At 44.9% G+C, this 27,108-nt stretch overlaps 1 protein-coding gene across 1 annotated transcript in view; it reads left to right on the top strand.

Annotated features, from left to right (window-relative positions):
* The first annotated feature begins 3,933 nt into the window (after positions 1–3,933).
* The window catches only part of LOC115089350 (visual system homeobox 2-like), a 131,791-nt gene continuing 108,616 nt past the window's right edge, over positions 3,934–27,108 (top strand). Inside the window, exon 1 of the mRNA XM_029597438.1 lies at positions 3,934–4,036. Coding sequence (XP_029453298.1) covers positions 3,934–4,036 — 103 coding nt within the window. The remainder of the gene's footprint in view (positions 4,037–27,108) is intronic.

Here is a 27,108-nt window from a genome sequence, read left to right as displayed (position 1 = left end):
CCAGCTGGGAGGACGGACAGAAGTGTGATTTGGGGAAATTGATCACAAACCCCACGTCTGCCTGGTCTGAACCGTCAGGGCCAGAGCTTGCAAGGCTCCGGAGCGGGAGTCTCTCGTGACCAGCCAGTCGTCCAGGTATGGGAACACACGGACCAAGCGATGCCTGAGGTAGGCAACCACCATCACCAAGCATTTGGTGAAAATACGGGGAAGCTAATGCCAGCCCAAAGGGCAGCACTCTGTATTGAAAATGTGCATTCCTCACCACGAAGTGGAGGTACTTCCTGTGGTTGAGGATGATCGCAATGTGTGCATATGCCTCCTTGAGGTCGAGGGAGCAGAGCCAGTCTCCTCTTCGTCGAGGGGGGAGGGGGAAATCAGCGTGCCCAAGGAGACCATCTCTAATTTTTCTCTTATGAGAAACTTGTTCAAACGCCCTGAGGTCAAGGATGGGGCGCAAGCTGCCATTCGTGTTTGGAATGAGGAAATACCTTGAGTAGAACCCCTGGCCCTGCTGTGTGTGAAGGACCTGTTTCACAGCTCCCGCTGTAAGAAGGGCAGAGAGTTCTTGTTGAAGAACGACCAAGTGGGCAGATGAACCCCACAATGGACAGGAGCCAGCTGAAGTTCAGGCTGTACCCCTGGCAGACGATGGAAAGGACCCAGCAGTCTGATGTGATCCCCTCCCAATGCCAGGCAAAGATGAGGAGCCTGCCCCTGACTGGGGGATCAGGTGCCAGGGGAATTGCCAGCTGACTTGTGCTCCCTTGTCGCCAGTCAAAAGCCCATGGCTGGGGTTTGCTGTGGTGCCGTTTGGGGTCTGGGGGCCCACTGTTGGCGGTGGCGACCCCTAGAACTGGTTTGGGGGCGTGTGAGACTGGGCGGCCGGAGGGTAATACTTATGGTCCGAGGTCCTGAGCCAAGCCATCCGTCTGGCACCGATGCCTATGGCAGCTAAGTGGGCTGCAGTTTCAAAAACATCATAGGTGGACCGCACCTCATGTTTCCCTGCTTCCAGACCTAGCAAGGCAATGGCGGCAAGTGCTTCCTGCTGCTGCTGGGAAAGGCCCTCTGCAAAATCCTGGTCTTGCTTTCAGAGATTGTGGTTATATTGAGTCATGTAGAGTTGGTAAGCCACAATGCGGGCGACCATCATGGCACCTTGGAAGATCTTTCTCCCTATGGCGTCAAGTTCTCTATGCTCACATCCTGGAAGAGCAGTGGCATGGGTGCGGGAGTGCCAGGCCATTTTTAGGGCGGAATCCACTAACACCAACTTATAGAAACATATAGAAACATAGAAATGACGGCAGAAGAAGACCGAATGGCCCATCCAGTCTGCCCAGCAAGCCTCACACATTTTTTCTCTCATTCTTATCTGTTACTCTTAGCTCCTTGTTCTATTCCCCTTCCACCCCCACCATTAATGTAGAGAGCAGTGATGGAGCTGCATGCAAGTGAAATATCTAGCTTGATTAGTTAGGGGTAGTAGGGGCAGTAACCGCTGCGATAAGCAAGCTACACCCATGCTTATTTGTTTTACCTAGACTATGTTGTACAGCTCTTGTTGGTTTTTTTTTTCTTCTCCCCTGCTGTAGAAGCAGAGAGCCATGCTGGATATGCCTTGAAAGTGAAGTATCAGGCACATTTGGTTGGGTAGTAACCGCCGTAACAAGCCAGCTACTCCTCGCTTTGTGACTGCGAATCCTTTTTTTTTCTTCACCCCTGTCGTTGAAGCTATGCAGGATATGCGTGAAGCATCAGTTTTTTGTTTTTTGTTTTTTTGTTTTTTTTTTTTTTCCCCTGCCGTTGAAGCAGAGAGCTATGCTGGAAATGCGTGATGTATCAGTCTTTCTCCCATGCCGATGCAGCAGAGAACCATGCTGGATATGCATGGAAAGTGAAGTATCAGGCACATTTGGTTTGGGGTAGTAACTGCCGTAACAAGCCAGCTACTCCCCGCGTTTTGAGTGCGAACCCTTTTTCTTCTCCTTTGCCGTTGTAGCAGAGAGCTCTGCTGGATGTGTGAAGTATCAGTTATTCTTCTCCCCTGTCATTGAAGCAGAGAGCTATGCTGTATATGCATTGAAAGTGAAGTATCAGGCATATTTGGTTTGGGGTAGTAACCGCCGTAACAAGCCAGCTACTCCCCTCTTTATGAGTGCAAATCCTTTTTTCCATTACCTCTTGCTGTTGAAGCTTAGAGCGATGTAGGAGTCACAGTAAGCATGTGTATGTTTATTTAATAAGGGTATTGTGTCAATAGCCATCATTCTGGCGAGTCACCCACTCTTCATTGGCGGCCTCTTGACTTTATGGATCCGCAGTGTTTATCCCACGCCCCTTTGAAGTCCTTCACAGTTCTGGTCTTCACCACTTCCTCCGGAAGGGCATTCCAGGCATCCACCACCCTCTCCGTGAAGAAATACTTCCTGACATTGGTTCTGAATCTTCCTCCCTGGAGCCTCAAATCGTGACCCCTGGTTCTGCTGATTATTTTCCTACGGAAGAGGTTTGTCGTTGTTTTTGGATCATTAAAACCTTTCAAGTATCTGAAAGTCTGTATCATATCACCTCTGCTCCTCCTCTCCTCCAGGGTGTACATATTTAGATTCTTCAATCTCTCCTCGTACGTCATCCTATGCCTCCTTTCAAACCCCAGGGCCTGGTGCACCAAGTGGGTGGTATCGACCTTTCTGTCAACTGGGGAGATGGAAATGGAGTGCTCCCACATGCGGAGAAGTTCCTTAAAAATGTCATGGATCAGAACTGCCACAATCTCTTTAGGAGCGTCAATGAACTGGAGCACCTCCAGCATCTTATGCCGCGCATCCTCCTCCGTAAGGAGCTGAAAGGGGATGGCCTCAGCCATAGACCTAATAAGCCCCGCAAATGACAGTACCTCAGGCGGTGACTGGTGCCACTCCTCTGGAAGCGAGGGCTCCGAGAGAGGGTCATCAGAGTACTTGGAGGATGAAGTCTGTGGAGTAATCACCCCCAAGGGTTATAAAGGACACTCTTTCTCACTTGGGCCATGACGCAGAGGGCGAGGGCCATCAGGGGCATCGACCCTGGGCTCCAAGGGGTGCAGGGGCACCAACGGCACCGATGGATCCCCTTGTAGCGAGAGGGTCATCAGCTGTGGCAAGCCAGAAGGGTCCTGCAACGGCTTGGGGAACCATGGGTGAGGGCGCCTGGGCCTGGAGGCTTCATCCTCCTCGGAGGATCCCTGATCGCTCCGGTGGAGGGCATCGGTGGCCAGCGCGGCATCGACGGCCCCTTGGGCACCGGCTGCGCCGGTAGGGGCACTGAGAAGGATGTCCAGGTGCTCCAGCAAGGGTGCCAACATTGATGGCGGAGGCTTGGGCACCAGTATGAGGGCCGGTAGTGCCAGTATCTCAAAGCCTTGCAGTGCTTTAAGCACTGCCGATTGCACCCTGTGGTCCAGCTCCTCCTGCAAGACCTGAGTGGTCAGGAATAATGGAGGGAGACGAGGGGTCGCCGGCTCATCCTCGGGTCCCCGAGGTGGCACGGTGCCCGGCGCCGGTATCAGTGGGAAACGCCTTGGGCTACCGAGGGCACTGAAGGATGGGGCCTCTGGTGGTCTGTGCTGCTTCAGTGGTGGCTCGGCAGCTGCCGATGCCACTCCAAAACTGGAACAGTGTTGGGATGGTGACTGGTGCCAGTGCTTCCAGGATTGCTTACGATGCTCAGCTCGATCTTTCCCCAGCACCAAGGTGGTCGATGACCCTGTGCAGAGACCACCGAGAATCAATCTCTCTCTCCCCGATCCTTGGAGGTAGAAATCAAAGGGACCATGAGAGGCAGAGACGGGGACGGCTCTCTGCGATCTTTGGGCGTCGAAGTGACAGACACAGGAGTGGAGGATTTCGGGTTCCTCAAAAGCTTCTCCTTTTTGTCGAGACATGCATGATGCCCCTTGGGTGTCATCTGATCGCACAGACGACATCCAAGGACATTGTGCGAGGCCCCCAGGCACAGGATGCAAACCTCAAACGGGTCCGTGATGGACAAGGTCTGCGGGCACTGGGGGCACCGATGAAAACTGCTTGACGCCATGAAAAAGACCCGGCAGGTGGTCGATGGCTGACGGGCACCGAGAGTTGGAAGTCAGGAATCAACCGCGAGATCGAGCAAAAGTGGAAAATAACCTACCGTATCGGGAGAGTACTGACTGCAAAGGGGGACCCAACGAGGATTTGAGAAAAACTCAAAGAAATTCGAGAGAAAAACACAAAAAACATGGAGCTCCATGGACCGTGAGGCAACTGCACTGCAGAAAAGAAGAGACTGAAGGGGGACCTCGCTTGGACGCGCGGATAGTAGCAGACTGGGCATGCTCAGTCTGCTGGCCAAAGTTTCTAGAAACTTTGACAAAAGTTTTCCATGCCGGGCTCCATTGGATGATGTCACCCTCATGTGAGGATTACCATCCTGCTTGTCCTAGGAGAAAGAATAATTTAGGGTCCAAAATCTGGAGGTGGTAACATTTAGCAACATCACTAGACTGTGAGGCCTATACATTAAAGGCTAGCAGAGAAAGCACACAGACCCTAATATGCATCCTAAACCAGTCTCAGAGAAAATCTGGAGGAGGTAACTTTTACCAACATCACTATATTGTGGGACCTATACACTAAAGGCTAGCAGAGACGTCGTGCAGGCCCTAACGTGCAACCTAAACTGGTCTCAGAGGAAATCTACACAGAAGAACCAGTAAATGAAAGAACATCTGATGCAAGTGAGACTTTAGTGAACAAGCCAAACTAGCATGGTTTGCTCTCCTCTGTGGACTATTTAGCATGCACATAAGAAACCTAACATTGGACCACACTCATGGCTCACCTAACAAGTTCAGATGACATTGTGGAAGGTGTGGAGTAGAGGACATAGGAGCGATGGAGGAGAGGGAGATGGCAAGAGAGAGAAAAGAATGCAGCCAAAGAGGAGTGAGAGTAACTCAAAAGTTGAGCATGTCCAAAAAATATATTTATAGTACATACCAAATGTTCACAGTTAACTGTTTTTCAGACATTGTTGTACCGTTCATAGTGTGTAAGGCATAATGTTGTAATTAGTGCACATAAAGGCCTACCCTACAAGCTCTAATTGAAAGATATAAATGAGATAAACATTGCATTGAGCATGTTCAATGTCGTGCAATCTGCAGGAGAGGATTTGTAGTGGAGACAAGGCTGCAGCATTTGTGCCGTAAGTCCCTTACAAAAAGCATCAATTGAGAACCAGGAGGGATGCTCACATGGCATCCTCTTGCTATCCAAGGTTGGATGCCTCTCTCCAACCTTTGCCCATTCCTTTGTGGCATGGATTGAGTGGATGCCATTGAAGGAGTATAAGATGAGGTGCATCTGAAACATTTAGCAGCATGTTCTGTGATATAAAGATAACTGAAGAAATTTATCATAGTGAAAATGCTGAACCCTAAAAAAAGGTAATGCTGTGATCTCTCTCATCTAAAACACTTGTCAGTTGGAAAATAAAAATACTGAGAAATAGCCTGGGGAAGAATGATGCACTGAAAGACTATGATACCGTGATCCTCCTCCCTGAACGGCAAGGTCAGCTCCAACAAAAACATGTCAACTGGAGCCAATTAAAGCTGAGACATTCACTGGTACATATCTGAAATTTGTGTGTCACATTTGTAATGCTACTTGACATATGCAGCACTGTGCAAAAACATATCAGAGACAGTCCCTGCTCAGATGAGCTTGCAATCAAACAGGACAAATGCACTGAATAGTGACTACTCCAAAAGCTAGCCAAGACTGGTTGCACCCTTCCTATGCTGACCATCTGAAGACCTGCTCTTACTGTGCCTCCTCCTCCTCCTCCTCTCCAAACTATCTCAACCAATGGCAAGCTGTGTGATGAAGTCACCACACAACAGTTTGACAAGATACTATAAGATTCACAGACCAGCACATAAGCTTCACATGTACAAATCATCCCAGAGAGATGTGCATCAAAAGATAGATTAAGCCAACAATGTCCTGCAAAGCCAGAGTACAGAATTCTTGCTGTTGAACTCAACAGAGCCTTCTCATCTGCTACAAAATCCCTGGGATATGAACTCATTTTAAACTTAGAGATAACTTAATATGACATTACTCTCTGAAGTATATTTTCACTGCAGACACTGAAAAAGTACAGGTATATAACCAAGTTGAAAACATGCTAATGTTATTGTGAATGGCATATCTAGCTTAACCTCCATAAACTTCCTTTCACATTACTAATGTGATTTAGCAGAAGAGAAAATGTTTAACCTTTTGGCACCCTCTAGTGGTCACGAAAGTCAATTGCATTTAATTTTATAGTACCATTACTAATTCAATCCCTTAATGTAAGCTATTGCAGTCAATTAATAAATCTTGTTTTGCATTTTAACAATACCTGTGTTTTATGTGAATGTGACTGTATCATAAATAAAATTATATAAAATAGTAATTAAAAAAGGTTAAAAATAAAATAAAATAAGAATTAGTATGGATAAAAACAGATGCTAAATAATACTCTCCAAATACCTATATTTTTTAAATTAATCTTAAAGGTCTGATATTCGTTAATCTCAAACTCATGCTTCTCCAAACGCCTGTTTCAACAACCATGTTTTTAATTTTTTTTGAAGGTCTGAAAGTTAGTTTCTAGTCTCAGTTCCATCGGTAGGGAATTCCATAATTTGGGCCCAGCCAATGGTAAGGTTCTTTCTCTCACTTTATACAATCGGGCTGATCTAAGGGATGGAATAGTTAAAAGCCCTTTGTTACCTGATCGCAAATTTTGCTGTGGAGTGTGAATATGCAATGATGTATTTAACCATTCATTGTTTTCATTATATACAGATTTATGTATTAAACAAAGTACTTTGTATTGTATTCTGTATGTAATGGGCAGCTAGTGTAAATCCTTCAAGATCAGAGTAATAGGATATTTTTTTTGTTCCAGTTATCACCCTGACTGCTGCATTTTGCAAAAGTTGAAGTAGTCTAAGAGAAGAGGTCGAAAGGCCTAATAGAAGAGCATTACAGTAGTCCAACTTGGAAAAGATCCGTGGAGAAGGTACAGAGAAGGGCAACCAAAATGATAAAGGGGATGGAACAGCTCCCCTATGAGGAAAGGCTGAAGAGGTTAGGGCTGTTCAGCTTGGAGAAGAGACGGCTGAGGGGGGATATGATAGAGGTCTTTAAGATCATGAGAGGTCTTGAACGAGTAGATGTGACTCGGTTATTTACACTTTCGAATAATAGAAGGACTAGGGGGCATTCCATGAAGTTAGCAAGTAACACATTTAAGACTAATCGGAGAAAATTCTTTTTCACTCAACGCACAATAAAGCTCTGGAATTTGTTGCCAGAGAAGGTAGTTAGTGCAGTTAGTGTAGCTGGGTTCAAAAAAGGCTTGGATAAGTTCTTGGAGGAGAAGTCCATTAATGGCTATTAATCAATTATACTTAGGGAATAGCCACTGCTATTAATTGCATCAGTAGCATGGGTTCTTCTTAGTGTTTGGGTAATTGCCAGGTTCTTGTGGCCTGGTTTTTGGCCTCTGTTGGAAACAGGATGCTGGGCTTGATGGACCCTTGGTCTGTCCCAGCATGGCAATTTCTTATGTTCTTATGTTCTTATAAAACAGTCCTAAAATCGTTATAATATAGTAAGGGTTTTAGTTTCTTTAAAATATGTAATTTATTAAAACCACCCTAATCATATTTGAAATAGTTTTATTCATGTTATTTTATTTATTTATTTAAAAGCTTTTCTATACCGAGGTTCATGAAAAGACATATCGCATCAGTTTACATAGAACCAAAGGTTAGAAATACATCAAACTGGGTAATTTCGAACAGGGTTAACATCAAACAAGGATAGTCAAGAAAAAAACAAAGGTAGAAGTGGTTGAAAACCAGCATATAAACAGAAAACAATTGAGTAATGAACGTTTATAACTGTAGTAGGAAAGTGTCATGTGGCATATAGTGTCTGTGAGAGGCATCAGTTCTTTAGGGAAACGCTTGTCTGAAAAGCCACGTCTTAAGCTTTTTCTTGAATGTCCGCTGGCAGGGTTCTTGGCGAAGGTCAGGGGGAGAGCGTTCCATTGTGCAGTGGAGAGGGCGCATTTCCTAAGAGAGGACTTGGCAGGAGGTGCATAAAGAGTACCTTTGTACGCTGTTCTGATTGGTCTGGAGGACGTGTGATGTCGAAGAGGGATATTTAGATCGAGAGTGGTCTGCATGTGAATGGTCTTGTGTATCAACATTAGTACTTTGTGAAGGATTCTGAATTTAATGGGGAGCCAGTCTACATTTTTAAGAACGGGGGTCACATGCTCTCCTCTGTTGGCATTGGTCAGGATCCTTGCGGTGGTGTTCTGTAGCATCTGTAGAGGTCTAGTGGTATTAGCGGGAAGGCCGAGTAGAAGGGAATTGCAGTAGTCTATTTTTGAGAGTATGATGGCTTGGAGTACCGTGTGGAAGTCATGGAAGTGTAGGAGGGGTTTCAGCTTTTTTAGGATTTGTAGTTTATAAAAGCATTCCTTTGTTGTGTTCTTGATAATTTTTTTTAGGTTCAGACGGTTTTCCAGAATTACACCGAGGTTTCTCACATGGGTGATGGAGGTCGTTTGGGGCGAATGGAGGTTGCTGACCGCCAGATCACTGTCATCCTGTGAGATGAGCAGGAGTTCGGTTTTGGATGTGTTGATACTAAGTTAAGGCTGGCGAGGAGGAAGTTGATAGACTGTAGACAACTGTTCCAGAAGTTGAGGGTTTTGGGGATAGATTCAGTAACTGGAATGAGAATCTGAACGTTGTCGGCGTAAATGAAGTGAGTTACCTTTAGATTTGCGAGGAGTTGGCAGAGGGGGAGAAGATAAATGTTAAAAAGAGTAGGGGAGAGAGAGGATCCTTGCAGGACTCCAAGTGTTGACCTGACGGGGTGAGATTATTTGTTACTAGGGATGTGAATCGTTTTTCAACGATTAAAATTATCGTCCGATAATGTTTATATCGTCTTAAATCGTTATAGAACACGATACAATAGAAATTCTAACGATTTATCGTTAAAAATCGTTAAATCGTGTTAGTGCGCACTAACTCGAGTTAGTGCGCACTAACTCCCCGTTAGTGCGCACTAACTGAAAATGATACAAATAAACACTTTCCAGGTCAGTGAAGGTCAGTTAGGAATGAATATGTGTTCCTATTGGCTGGCTGCCCTCTTATCTATTGATGTTACCACTGAGGTGATGGTTGGGGGGATGGGAAATGGAACTGGAAACTAACGAACACCAACAGAAAATGAAACAAAGTGTTCACACTTCCCAGGTCAGTAAAGGTCACTTAGGAATGAATATGTTTGTATGTATTCCTATTGGCTGGCTGTGCTCTTATCTATTGATGTTACCAATATGGTTGGGGGGATGTGAAATGGAAACAGTTGGAAGCTTGACAAAAAAAGTAATGTAATGATCAGCACTCACGTAACTAGAACTTGTTTGTTTATTATTTTTGTTAGCAGGCACCTGAAATGCTAGTGCATGTTGAATTTGCCAATCACTGTGCATTTTAGAAAGGTGGTCCTGGCTGGAACTGTACACAGTTCAAATATATGTAATTGATTGTTGGTAAGTGTATTTTTTAAGTAGCCACACTGGCACCAGTATGTTTACTTTTCCTCCTACTTAACTCACTAGCTCAGCTTTGTAAGAAGGGCTTCTCTGCTTGTGTGTTGTTTTTGTTTGGTGTGAGGAGAGCAGAAACATCAGATCTTTATTCAATCTACTACAGTCATCTCTTACAGTGCCCTATCCCTATTAATACCAGGAGTGTTGTGATCTTCCTGCACACAGTGCCCTAACCCTGATACCAGTCTGAGACAGCTCCCTCCCTGCATTACTAGTGAGAGGCTGGCTTCACAGACAGGGGGGAGCTGCCTGACCCTCACTCCTGACTTCCCCCATGTCCCAGCTAGTGAATGGTGTGTGGGTGAGGGGGGGGGGGAGGATGGTGAAGTCTGAGACAGCTCCCTCCCTGCATTACTAGTGAGAGGCTGGCTTCACAGACAGGGGGGAGCTGCCTGACCCTCACTCCTGACTTCCCCCATGTCCCAGCTAGTGAATGGTGTGTGGGTGAGGGGGGGGGGGGGGATGGTGAAGTCTGAGACAGCTCCCTCCCTGCATTACTAGTGAGAGGCTGGCTTCACAGACAGGGGGGAGCTGCCTGACCCTCACTCCTGACTTCCCCCATGTCCCAGCTAGTGAATGGTGTGTGGGTGGGGGGGGGGGGAGGATGGTGAAGTCTGAGACAGCTCCCTCCCTGCATTACTAGTGAGAGGCTGGCTTCGCAGACAGGGGGGAGCTGCCTGACCCTCACTCCTGACTTCCCCCATGTCCCAGCTAGTGAATGGTGTGTGGGTGAGGGGGGGGGGGAGGATGGTGAAGTCTGAGACAGCTCCCTCCCTGCATTACTAGTGAGAGGCTGGCTTCACAGACAGGGGGGAGCTGCCTGACCCTCACTCCTGACTTCCCCCATGTCCCAGCTAGTGAATGGTGTGTGGCTGAGGGGGGGGGGGGGGGAGGATGGTGAAGTCTGAGACAGCTCCCTCCCTGCATTACTAGTGAGAGGCTGGCTTCACAGACAGGGGGGAGCTGCCTGTCCCTCACTCCTGACTTCCCCCATGTCCCAGCTAGTGAATGGTGTGTGGGTGAGGGGGGGGGGGGTGGATGGTGAAGTCTGAGACAGCTCCCTCCCTGCATTACTAGTGAGAGGCTGGCCTCACAGACAGGGGGGAGCTGCCTGACCGTCACTCCTGACTTCCCCCATGTCCCAGCTAGTGAATGGTGTGTGGGTAAGGGGGGGGGGAGGATGGTGAAGTCTGAGACAGCTCCCTCCCTGCATTACTAGTGAGAGGCTGGCTTCACAGACAGGGGGGAGCTGCCTGACCCTCACTCCTCCGGGGTATTGTGATCTTCCTGCACACAGTGCCCTATCCCTGATACCAGGGGTGTTGTGATCTTCCTGCATGCAGTGCCCTATCCCTATTAATACCAGGAGTGTTGTGATCTTCCTGCATGCAGTGCCCTATCCCTATTAATACCAGGAGTGTTGTGATCTTCCTGCACGCAGTGCCCTATCCCTGATATCGGGATGTGTGCAAGAAGATCACAACACCCCCGGTATCAGGAATAGGGCACTGTGTGCAGGAAGATCACAACACCCCCAGTATCAGGAATAGGGCACTGTGTGCAGGAAGATGACAACACCCCTGGTATTAGGGATAGGGCACTGTGTGCAGGAAGATCACAACACTCCTGGTATTAATAGGGATAGGGCACTGTGTGCAGGAAGATCACAATACCCCTGGTATCAGGGTTAGGGCACAAGTTCTAGTCACATTGACTGATCACATTACTTGTTTTGTCAAGCTACCAACTGTTTCCATTTCCCATCCCCCATATACTGTCAGTAGGAAACTTGGTAACATGAATAAATAAGAGGGCAGCCAATAGGAATACATATTCATTCCTAAACTGACCTTAACTGACCTGAAAAGTGTCAAATTGTATCATTTTCAGTTAGTGCGCACTAACTCCCAGTTAGTGCGCACTAACTCCCAGTTAGTGCGCACTAACTCCCGTTAGTGCGCACTAACTCCCGTTAGTGCGCACTAATCGGAAAAAACGATTTTTAACGATTTTTTAACTAAAAAATCGTGCCTAAGACGATTTTCTTGCCCTGCCACACGATTTCTATCGTTAAGACGATATGGAAAACGATTCACATCCCTATTTGTTACTTGTTCTTACCTTGAAGTTCCTATTGCAGAGGAAAGACATGAGCCAGTTGAGGGCTGTTCCTGAGATGCCGATGTCTGAGAGACGGTTGATGAGGATGGAATGATTCACGGTGTCGAAAGCAGCTGAAATATCGAGCAGCGCCAGAAGAAAAGTTGTCTTTTTATCAAGGCCCAAGAGGATACTGTCCATGAGCGAGATTAGAAGGGATTCAGTATTCAGCGATTTACGGAATCCAAACTGAGCTGGGGTGAGAATCTTGTGTTCGTCTAGGTATTCTGAGAGTTGGTTGTTGACCGTTTTCTCCATGAGTTTGGAGATAAATGGGAGGTTGGCGATGGGTTGAAAGTTAGCCGGGTCAGTTGGATTCAAGTTGGGTTTCTTTAGTAGTGGTTTAATAGAAGCAAGTTTTAGAGAATCTGGTACTAATCTTTGTTATAAGGAAGCAGTTGATAATTTTTGCGAATGGCTTAGAGATTGTTTTTGGGATGGTGATCAGTAGTTTTGAGGGGATGGGATCCGTCAGATGAGAAGAGGATTTCATCTTCTTTAGCATGGTTTCTATTTCGAGGGGAGAAGTTCACTATCTAAAATTACCCATAAATCTCTAGCATGATCCACCACATCAAACTCATGTTGATCGATTTTATATTTCTTAATAGACTCACAGTTTAATCTGTTACATAAAATAATTATTTTAGTTTTTTGTTGATTAAGTGCTAGCTTCAAGTGTGAAAGCAATTGATAAATGGAGGAGAGATATATCCCTAACAGTTTCAGGGAATCTTCAATTGAATTCGTTACTGGAGCCAAAAACTGAACATCATCAGCGTAAATAAAATATGTTAAACCCAATCCGGACAAAAATTTACAGAATGGGAGCATATATAGGTTAAAAAGGGTAGCTGACAGTGAAGACCTTTGTGGAACTCTTCTAGATAAAGAAATTATATCAGAAAATGAAGTCCTTATTTTAACCCTATATGAATGATTTTTGAGATAAGATTCAAATCAACAGAGCATTTTGCCTGTAATAACAGTTTGAGACTTTGGATCAGAATATCATGATCAATAGTATCGAAAACTGATTATATATCTAACATTATCAATAAGTATGACTGCTTAGAATCCATTCCTCTAAGAATAGTATCAGATAAGGAGATCAAGAACTGGGATGGGAACAAAACATTCTCATCAAGATAATCAGTTAATTGTGTTTGAACAACTTTTTCAATTAACTTGGATAAAAATGGCAAATTAGAAATTGCTCTGTAATTGTTTAATTGATTCACATCAGAGTTTTTATTTTTCAAAATAGGTTTTATGATAGCACTTTTTAAGCTATCTGGAAAAATCCCCATTTCGATTGATAAATTAACTATATTGGCAACTGGTTTTGCGATATTAGAAACCATTTTAAGGTGTTTGATGGGAATGTATTTATTTATTTAACATTTTTATAGAAACATAGAAACATAGAAACATAGAAATGACGGCAGAAGAAGACCAAACGGCCCATCCAGTCTGCCCAGCAAGCTTCACACATTTTTTTCTCTCATACTTATCATTTTCTCTTAACTCTTGGTTCTATTTCCCTTCCACCCCCACCATTAATGTAGAGAGCAGTGATGGAGCTGCATCCAAGTGAAATACCTAGCTTGATTAGTTAGGGGTAGTAGGGGTAGTAACTGCTGCAATAAGCAAGCTACACCCATGTTTATTCCCTTTACCCAGACTATGTCATACAGCCCCTATTGGTTGTTTTTCTTCTCTCCTGCCGTTGAAGCGGAGAGCCATGCTGGTTATGCATTGAAAGTGAAGTATCAGGCCCTTTTGGTTTAGGGTAGTAACCGCCGTAACAAGCCAGCTACTCCCTGCTTTGTGAGTGCGAATCCTTTTTTTTTTTTTTTTTTCTTCTCCCCTGCAGTTGAAGCTATTCTGGATATGCGTGAAGCCTCAGCTTTTCTTATTCCCCTGCTGTTGAAGCAGAGAGCTATGCTGGAAATGCTTGATGTATCAGCCTCTCCAATGCCATGAAGCAGAGAGCCATGCTGGATATGCATCGAAAGCGAAGTATCAGGCACATTTGGTTTGGGGTAGTAACCGCCGTAATAAGCCAGCTACTCCCCGCTTTGTGAGTGCGAACCCTCTTTTCTTCTCCCCTGCCGTTGAAGCAGAGAACTATGCTGTATATGCTTGGAAAGTGAAGTATTAGGCTTATTTGGTTTGGGGTAGTAACCGCCGTAACAAGCCAGCTACTCCCCTCTTTGTGATAGCAAATCCTTTTTTCCACATTTCCTCTTGCCGTTGAAGCTTAGAGCGATGTTGGAGTCACAGTAAGCATCTGTATGTTTATTTAATAAGGGTATTGTCTCCGGGCAGTAGCCATCTTTCTGGTGAGCCACCCACTCTACATTGGCGGTCTCTTGACTTTATGGATCCACAGTGTTTATCCCACGCCCCTTTGAAGTCCCTCACAGTTCTGGTCTTCACCACTTCCTCCGGAAGGGCATTCCAGGCATCCACTACCCTCTCCGTGAAGAAATACTTCCTGACATTGGTTCTGAATCTTCCTCCCTGGAGCTTCAAATCGTGACCCCTGGTTCTGCTGATTTTCTTCCTACGGAAAAGGTTTGTCGTTGTCTTTGGATCATTAAAACCTTTCAAGTATCTGAAAGTCTGTATCATATCACCTCTGCTCCTCCTCTCCTCCAGGGTGTACATATTTAGATTCTTCAATCTCTCCTCGTACGTCATCTGATGAAGATCCTCCACCTTCCTGGTCGCCCTTCTCTGTACCGCTTCCATCTTGTCTTTGTCTTTTTGAAGATACGGTCTCCAGAACTGAACACAGTACTCCAGGTGAGGCCTCACCAAGGACCTGTACAGGGGAATAATCACTTCCCTTTTCTAACTCGATATTCCTCTCTCTATGCAGCCCAGCATTCTTCTGGCTTTTGCTATCGCCTTGTCGCATTGTTTCGCAGACTTCATATCATTAGATACTATCACCCCAAGATCCCTCTCCTGCTCCGTGCACATCAGCCTTCCCCCCCCCATACATTTCATTCGGATTTCCACTCCCCATATGCATGACTTTGCATTTCTTTGCATTGAATCTCAGCTGCCATGTCTTCGACCACTCTTCCAGTTTCCTTAGATCCTGTCTCATTCTCTCCACTCCTTCCGGCGTGTCCACTCTGTTTGCACATCGTACTGGTTTACATGAAACAAGATAGGAGGCCACTAAAAGGGCGAATCCTTTACAAGGAACACAGAACAGCAAAAAAACAAAACAAAAAACAAATAAACATCACCAGGTAACTATGGTTAAACATTTGTGAAGGTAGATAAATGTATAGTCAGCAATTTACATAAGTTAGTGGTGCGTATTTACAAAGTGAGTATTTAGCAGGGGGTTCAAAGGGAGAGTATTGAATTGACAAACTAGTTCAAAGGGACAAGAGAAGTAGGAAGGGGGGAAAGGGGTGGGGGAGGGAAATTATGCAGAAGATCTTAATACTTTACATTGATGTTGAGCAGCAATCATAGGGCGACGATGTGGGGAGGACTAAAAGGAGGGAGCAGGCCTAGGGTATAGGAGCTGGAGAACGAAAACCCATTCTGTACGGTTGGCTGTCAGGCGGATATGTTCTGGGAGTGAGTTCCACAGTATTGGACCGGCGACAGAGAATGCTCGTTTACGGGTTAATGCTAAACTTACGGATTTTACTGTAGGTACTTCAAGAATGCATTTATCAAGGGAACGGAGTTGTCTAGTGGGTCTGTAAATTCTTAATAATGAGCATAGCCAGATGGAATTGGTATTGTAGAGTAGGTTGTGTATTGTAGACAGAATTTTATATGTTATACGATATGGAATTGGGAGCCAGTGCAGATGTTGTAGAATAGGGGGGAACTATTATGTTCTAAGAGGTTGGGAGGAGCATAAGTTAAATGTATCTGCAAGAAACTACTTTTAAAAAGACCAGTTTCAAAAGGAAAAATAATAGCGAAATGTTGTTTTACTAATTTAAATTTCTTGTTAGCTATCAGGAGGATGCCGCCTCCTTTCTTACTGGCTCTGGGTATAGAAAATATATTGTGTTGCTCTTGAGAAATTTGATTAATCAAAACTAAATCAGTACTTTCAAACCATGTTTCAGTGATACAAGACATCAGGGAGGGATTCAACTAGAAGATCATTAATAATAGGAATCTTCTTCGAAAGAGACTGCGCAGCAATTAGAAATAAAGACAGAAAAACTGACATGAAAAAATGCGGACTGGGTTGCAAAGATATTAAATTTAATGTTCGGTTTCTCTTAAATTTACATTTGGGAGGTCCACTTCCATATCTTCCTCTATTAATAATGACGTCAATATTGTCACCTTCCATATCTTTACAAACCAACAATATAGAGAAAAGAGGAACCAAGAATATTCTCTCCCCAAGAAGTAATTAAATAATCAGTACCAGTGCCCAAAGGGGTGCAACAAAGGGGCATACCTCTTTGGTGCGCCCCTTCGGCACATGGTGCCTCTGGCATCATGCTCATGCCTTTACCTGCACGCGATGACATCACCAGCAGGTGGGAGGGCCTAGCCCTCGCGGGTGTTCCAGGGAGAGGAGTGCCGCAGACTACTGGTGGAAGGTTCAAACGCAGCCTCTGATGACCACAGAGGCAGATACAGTCACAAGGGAGGCAGGATGGAGTGCTTTGGTTGTAGGAGGGGCAGACATTTTATCACAGCCAAAAGGTGTGCAAATTATACTGACTTTCTGGGTCTGAACAGAGAGAGTAATACATTTTAAGTATAGGCACTGCTTCTAGTGGGAGAGGGTGAACTGGTTTTGGCTAGCCACAAGGTTGGTGGATTATGTAACAATTTATCTTTCAATTGCAAGGCTTCCTTGGGTGAAGAGGCTTCTACTTTGGCTGGATGAAATTTGACTGATTTATATATAATTAGATTAGTAGAAATATTTATCTAAGGATACTAGTAAGGTGGCAATCATCCACAGAAGAATATCCATTCTTCAACAGGCGAGCCCTCTCAAGGCCAAACTTATACAGTAAGGGGTAATAGCGCGTGGAAAACGCGCTGCCAACACACACCCCCCCCCCGAAATTAATAGCGCCCACAACATGCAAATTGCAACATGCGCAATACAGAAAGTAACGCCTGACAAAGGCAGGAGTTAATTTCAGCCGGCACCAGGAAAGTGTACAGAAAAGCAGAAAAACTGCTTTTCTGTACACCCTCCGACTTAATATCATAGAGATATTAAGTCGGAGGCCCCCAAAAGTAAAAAAAAAATTAAAATCTGCCCACGGCCCGCGGGTTGGAAAACGGGACACCAGCAGGTACGAGAACCAATGCCGGTAAAATTGAGCGCCGGCTGTCAAACCCAATGACAGCCGCCACTTCTTCAAAAAGGAGGCGCTAGGGACACGCTAGTGTCCCTAGCGCCTCCTTTTACCGCGGGCCCTCATTTACATATTTTTTCTTACTGAATCAAGCGCCCAGGAGAGTGGCCTGGGCGCGCGTCGGGAGAGGAGGTGCTCGCCGGCTCTCCCATGGGTTTTTCTGTATCGGCCCGATAGGAAGCTTGCTGGGCAGACTGGATGGACCAATTGGTCTTTTTCTGCTGTCAATACTATGTTAGGTTTGGAGGGTTTTGTATTAGTTCAAATAGTTACTTGGATGATTTCATGGCCAGGTCTAGCTGTCCCTAGATGTAGTCCCTTTTTGCCTGGTGAATGGCTGTTTTATATTTCTCTGCATGTTCCTTGCAGTAATGGACGTTTTTGTCCTTTTATGCTTTGCCAAGTTCTTTTAAGGTAATGAGCTTGCTGTTTCAAGAGGACGTGGCCTTCATGGAACCATGGGATATTTCTACAGCATTTAATTGACCTGGATTTTAGCAGAGAAAGGGTGTTAATTATTGTAGTGAATTTGTTGTTCCATTGTTAAAATAGGGCTTCTGGTGATTCAGCAGGTCTGAGTTTGTGATATGTTAAAAAGTTGTTTTATATCTTCACTTGTGACAGAGGAAAGGTTCCTCAATGATAGTTTGGGATATGAATGGTGACTTGAACCAGACAGTGATCTGACCATGAGTCTGGGTTTACTGCAAGTGAAGTGGGGTCAAGATCAATGTTTTCAGAATGAAAATTAGGTCAAGGAAGTGACTGTGTTTGTGAGTTGGGATCTTGATTAACTGGGTGAATACAAGATCCTTCATGTTCCAAATGAAAGTAGCAGTGATGATGAGGGGGGGTTCTCTGCATGATAGTTGAAGCCTCCAAGAACTAAGTTTGTGTGACATAGTGGCCATGTTAGAGAGGAATTCTGAGAGTCTGAGAACGAGTCAGGATGGGTGTCTGGTGGACAGAAGATGCGGACAAGTTTGAGTCCTTCGTTGCCTTGAAGTTTTATGACAAGGCAATCAGACTTGCCTATGTGTTTGGAAGCAATTAGGTTGAGAGCCAGGAGTGGCTAAAGATGATAGGACAGGGGGTGTGGTGTATAAGATAGCCAGATGGGCAGAGTTGAGTTAGTATGACATTGTCACCCTCTCCAATCTAGGTCTCCGTCAGGAATAGGATGCAGAGATTATATTTTTTAATGAATCTGAGGATGTATTGAGGTTTACTGTTTGCTGACTCGGCATTAAGGAGTCCAAGTAGCAGTGAAGTGCAGGTACTTAGTGAATCTTTAGTGTAATTACAGTGTTGTAAAATAACTGAGTGGAGATGCCATGTACAACGTTGTTTGGGTGGCTGAGATATTCTCCTACCCATGTCACATAAATAGGGAGAAAGTTCTTTTTAAAACACATTTTGGTGGCCTTAGAGAAGAGTATTTGAGTCCCTTTTCACTTAACGTGGTCCTCGTGGACACTGCAGTATGGATGAAAACTTATTTTGGGACGGGGAGAGGGAAAGGGCTTTTTACTAGGTACGGGGTGAGTTTTCATTTTGAATTCTGTGAAGAAGTTGAACTAGGTTAAGTCTGGTATATATGGATTTATTTATTTATTTATTTAGAGACTTTTATATACCAGTATTAGTAGGGACATCATATTGGTTCACATTTGAACAGCAGGTTTGAAAGTACATATTAACAGGGAGAAAGAACTGGGAGGGGGATAACACAAGAGCAGCGTAAAAATGTAGCTTAACAACAGGCGAACATAGAGCTCCTTACTATAAGGAATATAGGAGGGAGTTCCAGAGTGAAGGGCCAGCAACTGAGAGGGCACGGTCGCATATGGAGCAGAGGTGGGGCTGTTTTAAGGGAGGGTACTAGTAGAGTGCCTTTGTTGGCAGTTCTGGTGGGCCGGGTAGACTGATGAGTCTTAAAAGGAATGTCTAGCCAGTTGGAAATGTGAGCGTGAATGGATTTATGTACAATGGTCAGGGTTTTGTAGTGAATTCGGGAGGGGATAGGGAGCCAGTGTAAGTCTTAAGGATAGGGGTGATGTGTTTCAGATTTACGGGTATTTGAGATGATTCTAGCAGTCGCATTTTGTAACATTTGTAGGGGTTTTATTGTGGAGTAGGGGAGCCCTAGGAAGAGTGAGTTACAGTAGTCCAATTTAGAGGAGATAGTGGCTTGGATTACTGTGCGGAAGTCTTGGGTGTATAGCAGTGGTTTAAGTTTTTTTAGGACATTGAGTTTGAAGAAACCTTTAAGTATGGAGCTGACGTATTCTTCATGCTGAGTTGTTGATCAAGGAGAACTCCAAGGTCCCTCACGAAGGGTTGGGCTGTAGTGATGTTGAGATTGGGGTCATTAGACGGGGGGGGGGGGAGGAAAGGGGGAGAGTGGGGGAAATAAGTAGAAGTTCAGTTTTATTGGTGTTGAGTGCGAGGTGGAGGTTGGTGAGTAGAGAGTTGATGGCCGCGAGGCAGTTTTCCCAGTGCCTCAGGGCGTCAGAGATAGAGTTGTGAATAGGTATGATGCTCTGGACATCATCTGCATATAGATAGAACTTTAGTTTGAGTTCAGAGAGAAGCTGGCAGAGTGGGGTGAGGTAGATGTGAAAAGGGTGGATGAGAGTGATGAACCTTGTGGGACTCCTTGTTGAAGAGGATGGGGGATGGATAAGGCATTACCAATTTTAACAGAGAACTTTCTGTTCGAGAGGGTAGGACATGAACCAGGCAAGGGCTAGGCCTGAGATGCCAATGCTTTCTAGACGGGTAAGGAGGTGATTATGGCAGATGGTGTCGAAAGCCGCAGAGATATCAAGGAGGGCGAGGAGGGTGAGCTGTGACCTTGGTCCATTTCCTCTCAGGAGGTGGCCAGATAGGGTGAGAAGTAGCGATTCGGTGTTGAAATGTTTCCGAAAGCCGAATTGCGAGACATGGAGGATCGAGTGGTTTTCAAGATAGTCTATAAGTTGTGTATTAACAACTCTTTCAATAAGCTTGGCAATAAATGGGAGGTTTGAGATAGGGGTGAAATTGGAAGGGTTGAGAAGTCCTTAATGAGCATGGGTGGGCAGTGTTACGAGAAGTTTAATGGTGGAAAGAGCTGAACATCTATCTATTGTCTGATCAATATATAGATCATTGCTCAGTGGTTGAAGCCCCACTTGGAGAGCAGGATAACAGGCAATGTATATCTACCATGGGCAGTATATACTCACTCCGGCACTTTGCATACTTCAGCACAATCCAAAGACTCTAAGATAATATATACATTTCTTTATTCTTGATTTATTTATATATACACACATATAGTCAGTATTCAATTCCCCATACTATTTGATGTGCAAAGTAGTGCTTTTCTAAATGCCCATACTTTTTCTCCCTCTTACCACTTTCTGAAGTGAGGTGTCCTGTACTTTGGTCAATGGTCCATGACTCCTCTGGATGCTTCGCTGAAGGTTGGTGTCTCCCTTTCTGATCTCATCTGTGTTGGGGCTAGTTGTCTGGTCGCAAGTCAGACTTCTGATTTCAAACTCAGTCTTTTTTTATAGAGCTCTTAATACCCAACAGGACGGAATATGTCTCAGTTCATTGGTTGGACCTAATTCAGATGTTTTGTCCACCCATGGATCCAGGTCAGGATCTACATCATGTGGTAATGGGGCTTTAGGTGTTCCCACACAGGATAATGCTTGGCCTCTGTTGTATGTACATAGGATGCTTTTCAGCTATAGTCTCCGAAATTGCAGGTTCCAGCTGATCACTATTTTGCAATGCTGAAGTTCCAGGCTCATTCCAAATACGTCTATCAATTGGCAAGTGCCAACTATTTACCTTTCAGTGGAATGTCCTGACTGAAAAGTAAACAATTGGCACTTGCCAGCAGCTGAAACAGTCTCTTAATATTGCAGCAAAAATTGTTTCTTAATCTTCAGCTTAATATTATCCTTTGAATTTTAAATGTCCAACATTTCTATACATTCTGTCCATCTGAGAGGTTTACATGATAGGCACACAAAAATGTCCATACGAGAGGCTTATATGGAGGTCAAAATAGGACATCGCTCCAGGAATTCCCTACTTTCCGATCTACTAAATGTATGTATATTTCTCCAGCCCAAGCTCTATCATAACAGTCTCTCAGTATATTAGTGAATAAAGAGACAGCAATGGTAACTTTAGAATGGGCGCAGTCAGATATGCTGAAAACTTACATCGTACACACAAGTGCATTTATATAACAGGCCAAGTGCATGTACATGTGCTCCTAATTTTAAGTGTGCACAATAGCAGGAAATGTAGCCTTTGAGACACGCAAATGAGGAATTTTATAAACAGGCGGCATCCAGGCCATGACCAGTTTCACCAGTTTGCCCAGTCTACAGCTAGAACTTAAAGAACCCCTGGTTCTTTTGCTGGCACTCCCCCCAGTTAACCCAGACCCCTCAATCACTTCCTGTGTGCCTAGGAATTGTTTTATTCTTACACCTCATCCGTAGCAGAAGTAAAGTTGTGCTGAAATAGACCGGAAAGCTCCTGCCCTGCTCACATTCCGCCTCTTCTTTTCCCGATGGAAATATTTGTGCAGCAGTTCTCTGCGTGGATGTGGGCGGGTTATAAAATTAGGTGGACATTTCCCGGTTTTGGTGCGCATATCGCTTTTAAAATTCACCTTTTAGAGTATGGGCAAATGAATGGGAAAGGTTTTCCTTACTGCCCGTCTCTGTCTCAGGGACACCTCCCATCCCCTACGATGTTCTCCTGCTCTCAGGAGACAGACAGAAATCCCCGCCTCTTCCTCTGGGTAGCTTGCCAAATTCTGAAGGAGTTGCTTACTCCTCTGCATATAAAAAGGAAAGCAATCAACTCAGAACCAAAGAGTTGATTTTTTAAAATAGTTATTTAAAAAAAATAATTTCATGAAATCTCTTCCTAATTAAGCATTGGCAGGTTGCTGCCACCCGGCGATCACTTCTCTCGTGTATGCAGGATGACGTTTCATATCATTTCTTTTTAATTCTGCTCAGTTCCCACTTTCCTCCTCCGCAGAGTTTCAACATCCAGTCATGGAACTGCAAAATTTCAAACATAGAGAAATCTGTTTAGTAGCAGCCACGGGATGGGGCTCTGCCTCCACCTCACCTTGGGGCACTGGAAACAGGGTTGTCCTCCTGTCTGGTCTGGAAAGGATCTCCAATGCATGGCCATGCTCTACTTTGAGGGAGAAGTCTCACCATACCACACCATGATGCTGTGAGAAGGGCTTCTGTCACATGGCATCAAGGGAAGAGGGGGCAGGGTGGGGGGTGTCTGTCTGTCTGTCTGTCTGTAGGGGGGGGGAGGTGTCTTCCTGTCTGTCTGTATGGGGGTGGGGGTGTCTTCCTGTCTGTCTGTATGAGGGTGGGATGTCTTCCTGTCTGTCTGTCTGTCAGGGGGTGGAGGTGTCTTCCTGTCTGTCTGTCTGTAAGGGGGTGGAGGTGTCTTCCTGTCTGTCTGTCTGTAAGGGGGTGGGGATATCTTCCTGTCTGTCTGTATGAGGGTGGGGATGTCTTCCTGTCTGCCTGTAAGGGGGTGGGGATGTCTTCCTGTCTGTCCTGTATGGGGGTGGGGGTGTCTTCTGTCTGTCTGTATGGGGGTGGGGGTGTCTTCCTGTCTGTCTTTATGGGGGTGGGGATGTCTTCCTGTCTGTATGTATGGGGGTGGGGGTGACTTCCTGTCTGTCTGTATGGGGGTGGAGGTGTCTTCCTGTCTGTATGTATGGGGGTGGGGATGTCTTCCTGTCTGTCTGTATGGGGGTGGGGTTGTCTTCCTGTCTGTATGTATGTATGGGGGGTGGGGTGTCTTCCTGTCTGTATGTATGTATGGGGGTGGAGTTATCTTCCTGTCTGTCTATATGGGGGTGGGGGATTCTTCCTGTCTGTCTGTATGGGGGTGGGGTGTCTTCCTGTCTGTCTGTATGGGGGTGGACTGGGGGATGTCTTCCTGTCTGTATGGGGTGGGGGGTCTTCCTGTCTGTCTGTATGGGGGTGGGATGGGGGATGTCTTCCTGTCTGTATGGGGTGGGGGTGTCTTCCTGTCTGTCTGTATGGGGGAGGGGGTGTCTTCCTGTCTGTCTGTATGGGGGTGGGGATGTCTTCCTGTCTGTCTGTATGGGGGTGGGGTGTCTTCCTGTCTGTCTGTATGAGGGTGGGGATGTCTTCCTGTCAGTCTGTATGGGGGTGGGGTGTCTTCCTGTCTGCAAGCACTGGAAACCAGGCTCCTCTTTCTCCTCGCTGTCCGAGTGTGGAAGGAGATTCTGTGCTGTGTGTGTGGTGGGAAGGAGAGGAAGGAAGGGAAGTGGCGTTTGGAGAAAGCAGAGTTGCTTACCTGTACTAAGTGTTCTCTGAGGACAGTAGGATGTCAATCATCCAATGGAGCCCAGACCGTAACTTTTATGTCAAAGTTTCTAGAACTTTAACTGCTCCCTATTTGGCATGTGCAGGCTGACATGCTAGCATGCGTCCGTGCAGGGGCCCCCTCAAGCTACGTTATTAGCTTAAACTTGGAGACGCCAACTCCAAGGGATGCAGATGGATATTGTGAGGATTGACATCCTGCTCTTCTCGGAGATCACCTTTTACAGGTAAGTTTCTTTGCTTTCTCTGAGGACAAGCAGGTTCGCACAATTAGGGAATCCATAGCTGTAGACTGTCCTAAACAAAAAGGGGAACACAATGCCAATAAGCACAACAAAACTATTTTGTTGGAACAAGTGTTTTTTTTTCCTTTTTATATCTTCCCTATGAGGTGCAGTCTGGAACATAAACAACGAACCTTAGGAGGCAATGGAGTTGGGTTCTACACCTCAAGGAGATTCTGCAGGACAGACTGGCTGAACCTACTGTCGCATCATGATTGCCTGCCCAAACAGTAATATGACATGGATGTGTAGAGACAACTTCACATCACAGCTTTGCAGATCTCCTCCATGGAGACCGATCTTATGTGGGCTACCGATGCTGCCATAGCTCCAACACGGCCCACCAGATTCAGGCCCGCCTGGGCATAACAGAAGGAGATGCAATCTGTTAGCCAACAATGGCAATCCCTAGTTTGTTGGAGTCAAAAGAAACAAAGCTGGGTGGACTTTCTATGGGCTTTAGTCCGCACCAGGTAGAAGGCCAAGACTCTTTTGCAGTCCAAACTGTGCAGTTCACCTTGGTGGAAATGTGGCCTGGGAAAGAATTGCAGAAGGACGATTGACTGATTAAGATGGAATTCTGACATCTTAGGCAGAAATTTAGGATGGATGAGCAGATCCATCTTATCATGATAAAACTTATTATAAGATGGATAAATTACTAGAGCCTGAGTTTTGTTGATCTTGCAGCTGTCGTCACCCCCAACAAAAATATGACCATCCACGTCAAGTACTTCAGGCTACAGGAATGAAGTGGCTCACAGGGAGTTTTCACAAGCTAAATCAGTTCACACTCAGATCCCAAGACACAGCAGAAAGCATGATGGAAGGCTTCAAACGAAGCAGGCCCTGCATGGATTGGACAACCAAAGGCTTTAAAGAGAAAGGTCTACCTTCTATATATTGGTAATAAGTGCCAACTGTATTGAGACAAACTATTACTGAGTTGGTCTTGAGACCTGACTCGGACAAATGTAGAAGGCAATAAAGCACCTTTTGTGCATTTCAAGAGAAAGGAACTAAGGCCTTTTGCTCACAACACAAGCAAAACCTCTGCATTTTAGTCCACAGGGACTCCTTGTGGATACCTTTCTTAAAACTAATAGAACACAAGACACATCCCTCTGAAAGATCCAAGGGCTGCAGAATTACCCTCTCAAAATTCAGGCTGTGAGAGTCAGGGACCTGATGCTGGAAAGGTGCAACTTGATCCTGAGTGATGGGAGATATGGAATTCCCCAGGCTGACTGGTTCCCTTATGACATCGCTCTATGGAGTAGGAACCAAATCTGTCTAGCCAAATTGAGACAGAATTAAGCTCTGGAATTTGTTGCCAGAGGACGTGGTTAATGCAGTTAGTATAGCTGGGTTAAAAAGGTTTGGGATAAGTTCTTGGAGGAGAAGTCCATTAACGGCTATAATCAGTTTACTTAGGGAATAGCCACTGCTATAATTGCATCAGTAGCATGGGATCTTCTTAGTATTTGGGTAATTGCCAAGTTCTGTGGCCTGGTTTGGCCTCTGTTGGAAACAGGATGCTGGGCTGATGGACCCTTGGTCTGACCCAGCATGACAATTTCTTATGTTCTTAATCGTGGTCCTCCCGTCCTCTCTCAGCTTCAACAAAGTCTTGCAACAAGCAGCAGCAGAGCATATGCTTACAGTAGACCCTCTGTAACCTATCATTTAAAACAGCCAATTTGGAAGGTGGTCAATGTGAAGCCAATTTTAAAAGGGTTCCAGAGGTGATCCATGAAACTATAGACCAGTGAGCCTGACATCGGTGACATTAGTAAAAAAGTCATTCTTAAAATAAAAAAATCCCTGGCTATAATGGGGAATCGTCAACATGCTTTTAGCAAGGGGAAGTCTTGCCTTACCAAATTTTTGAAGATTTTTGAAAGTGTAAATAAACCTGTAGATAAAGGTGAGCCAGTTGATATAATATTTGGATTTTCAGAAGGCATTTGACAAAGTCTCCCATAAGAGACTCCTTAGGAAATTACAGTCATGAGATAGGTGGCAGCGTCCTGTTGTGGACTTGTAACTGATTAAAATGCCAGAAACAGAGGGAAGGACTAAATGTCAGTTTTCCAAATAGAGAAAGGCCATTAGTAGAGCACCAGAGGGATCATAACTGTGACCTGTACTATTTAGCAATCATAAATGATCTGGAAAGGAACAAGTGAAGTGATCAAATCTGCAGATGACAAAATATTCAAATTTGTTAAAACAGCAGTGGATTGTGAGGCGGAAGGACCTTGTGAGACTTGGAGAATGGACTGAATGGCAGATGAAATTTAGAAGAAAAGTGCAAAGTGATGTACATAGGAAAAAATAATCCCAACTACAGATACACGATGCTGGATTCTCCAAGGTCCTGAAAAGGAACATAGAGTCCTTGTAGAATGTTAGGAATGATCTGAAAAGGAATATAGAATAGAGATGTGCATCGTTTTTTGTGTTTGTGTCGTTCTTCGTTTTTCGGACGCCATGGAAAATGTCGTTTTTTTCGGTTCGGGTCTTTTTTTCACGAAAAATCGATTTTTAGTTAGTGCGTGCTAACAAAAACCTTTAGATTTTGTTACTTTTTGTTAGTGTGCGCTAGCAGGAGTTAGCGCACACTGACTCCCGTTAGTGCGCACTAATCGGAAAAACGAATTTTTGCGAAAAAACGGGAAAATCCTGATTTTTTTCGGGCTCCTGAAACATACCGAATTGGACAATTTCATTGCAATTTTCCAATTCGGCAAAAACGAATGCACATCTCTAATGTAGAATAAAACAGAAAACATATCTGTATATTTATTGTATCTATTGACATCCTACTTAGAAACTGTTAAATGCATTTTAATTATCTGTATGATAGCTTATGGGGATGGGAGTTAAGGGAGGAGGATGAAATATATGGATTGGTTTATAGAGGGAATTGGATGTGATTCACACTGTCTACTTGGTATAGCTGGTTTTCCTTCACTGCAAGTTGAATAAAGGTAAGTATCATATTGCCTCTATATCGCTTCGTGGTGCACCTGCATCTTGAGTATTGTGTGTGCAGCTCTGGTTGCTCCTTCTCAAGACAGACAAGGTGCAGAGAAGTGCAAAAATATGATAAAGGGGATGAAAACATCTCTCCTTTGAGAGAGGCTG

The sequence above is a fragment of the Rhinatrema bivittatum genome, chromosome 4, assembly GCF_901001135.1.
Source record: "Rhinatrema bivittatum chromosome 4, aRhiBiv1.1, whole genome shotgun sequence".
NCBI classification, from domain to species: domain Eukaryota; kingdom Metazoa; phylum Chordata; class Amphibia; order Gymnophiona; family Rhinatrematidae; genus Rhinatrema; species Rhinatrema bivittatum.
This window is presented reverse-complemented; position numbering and strand designations above follow the sequence as displayed.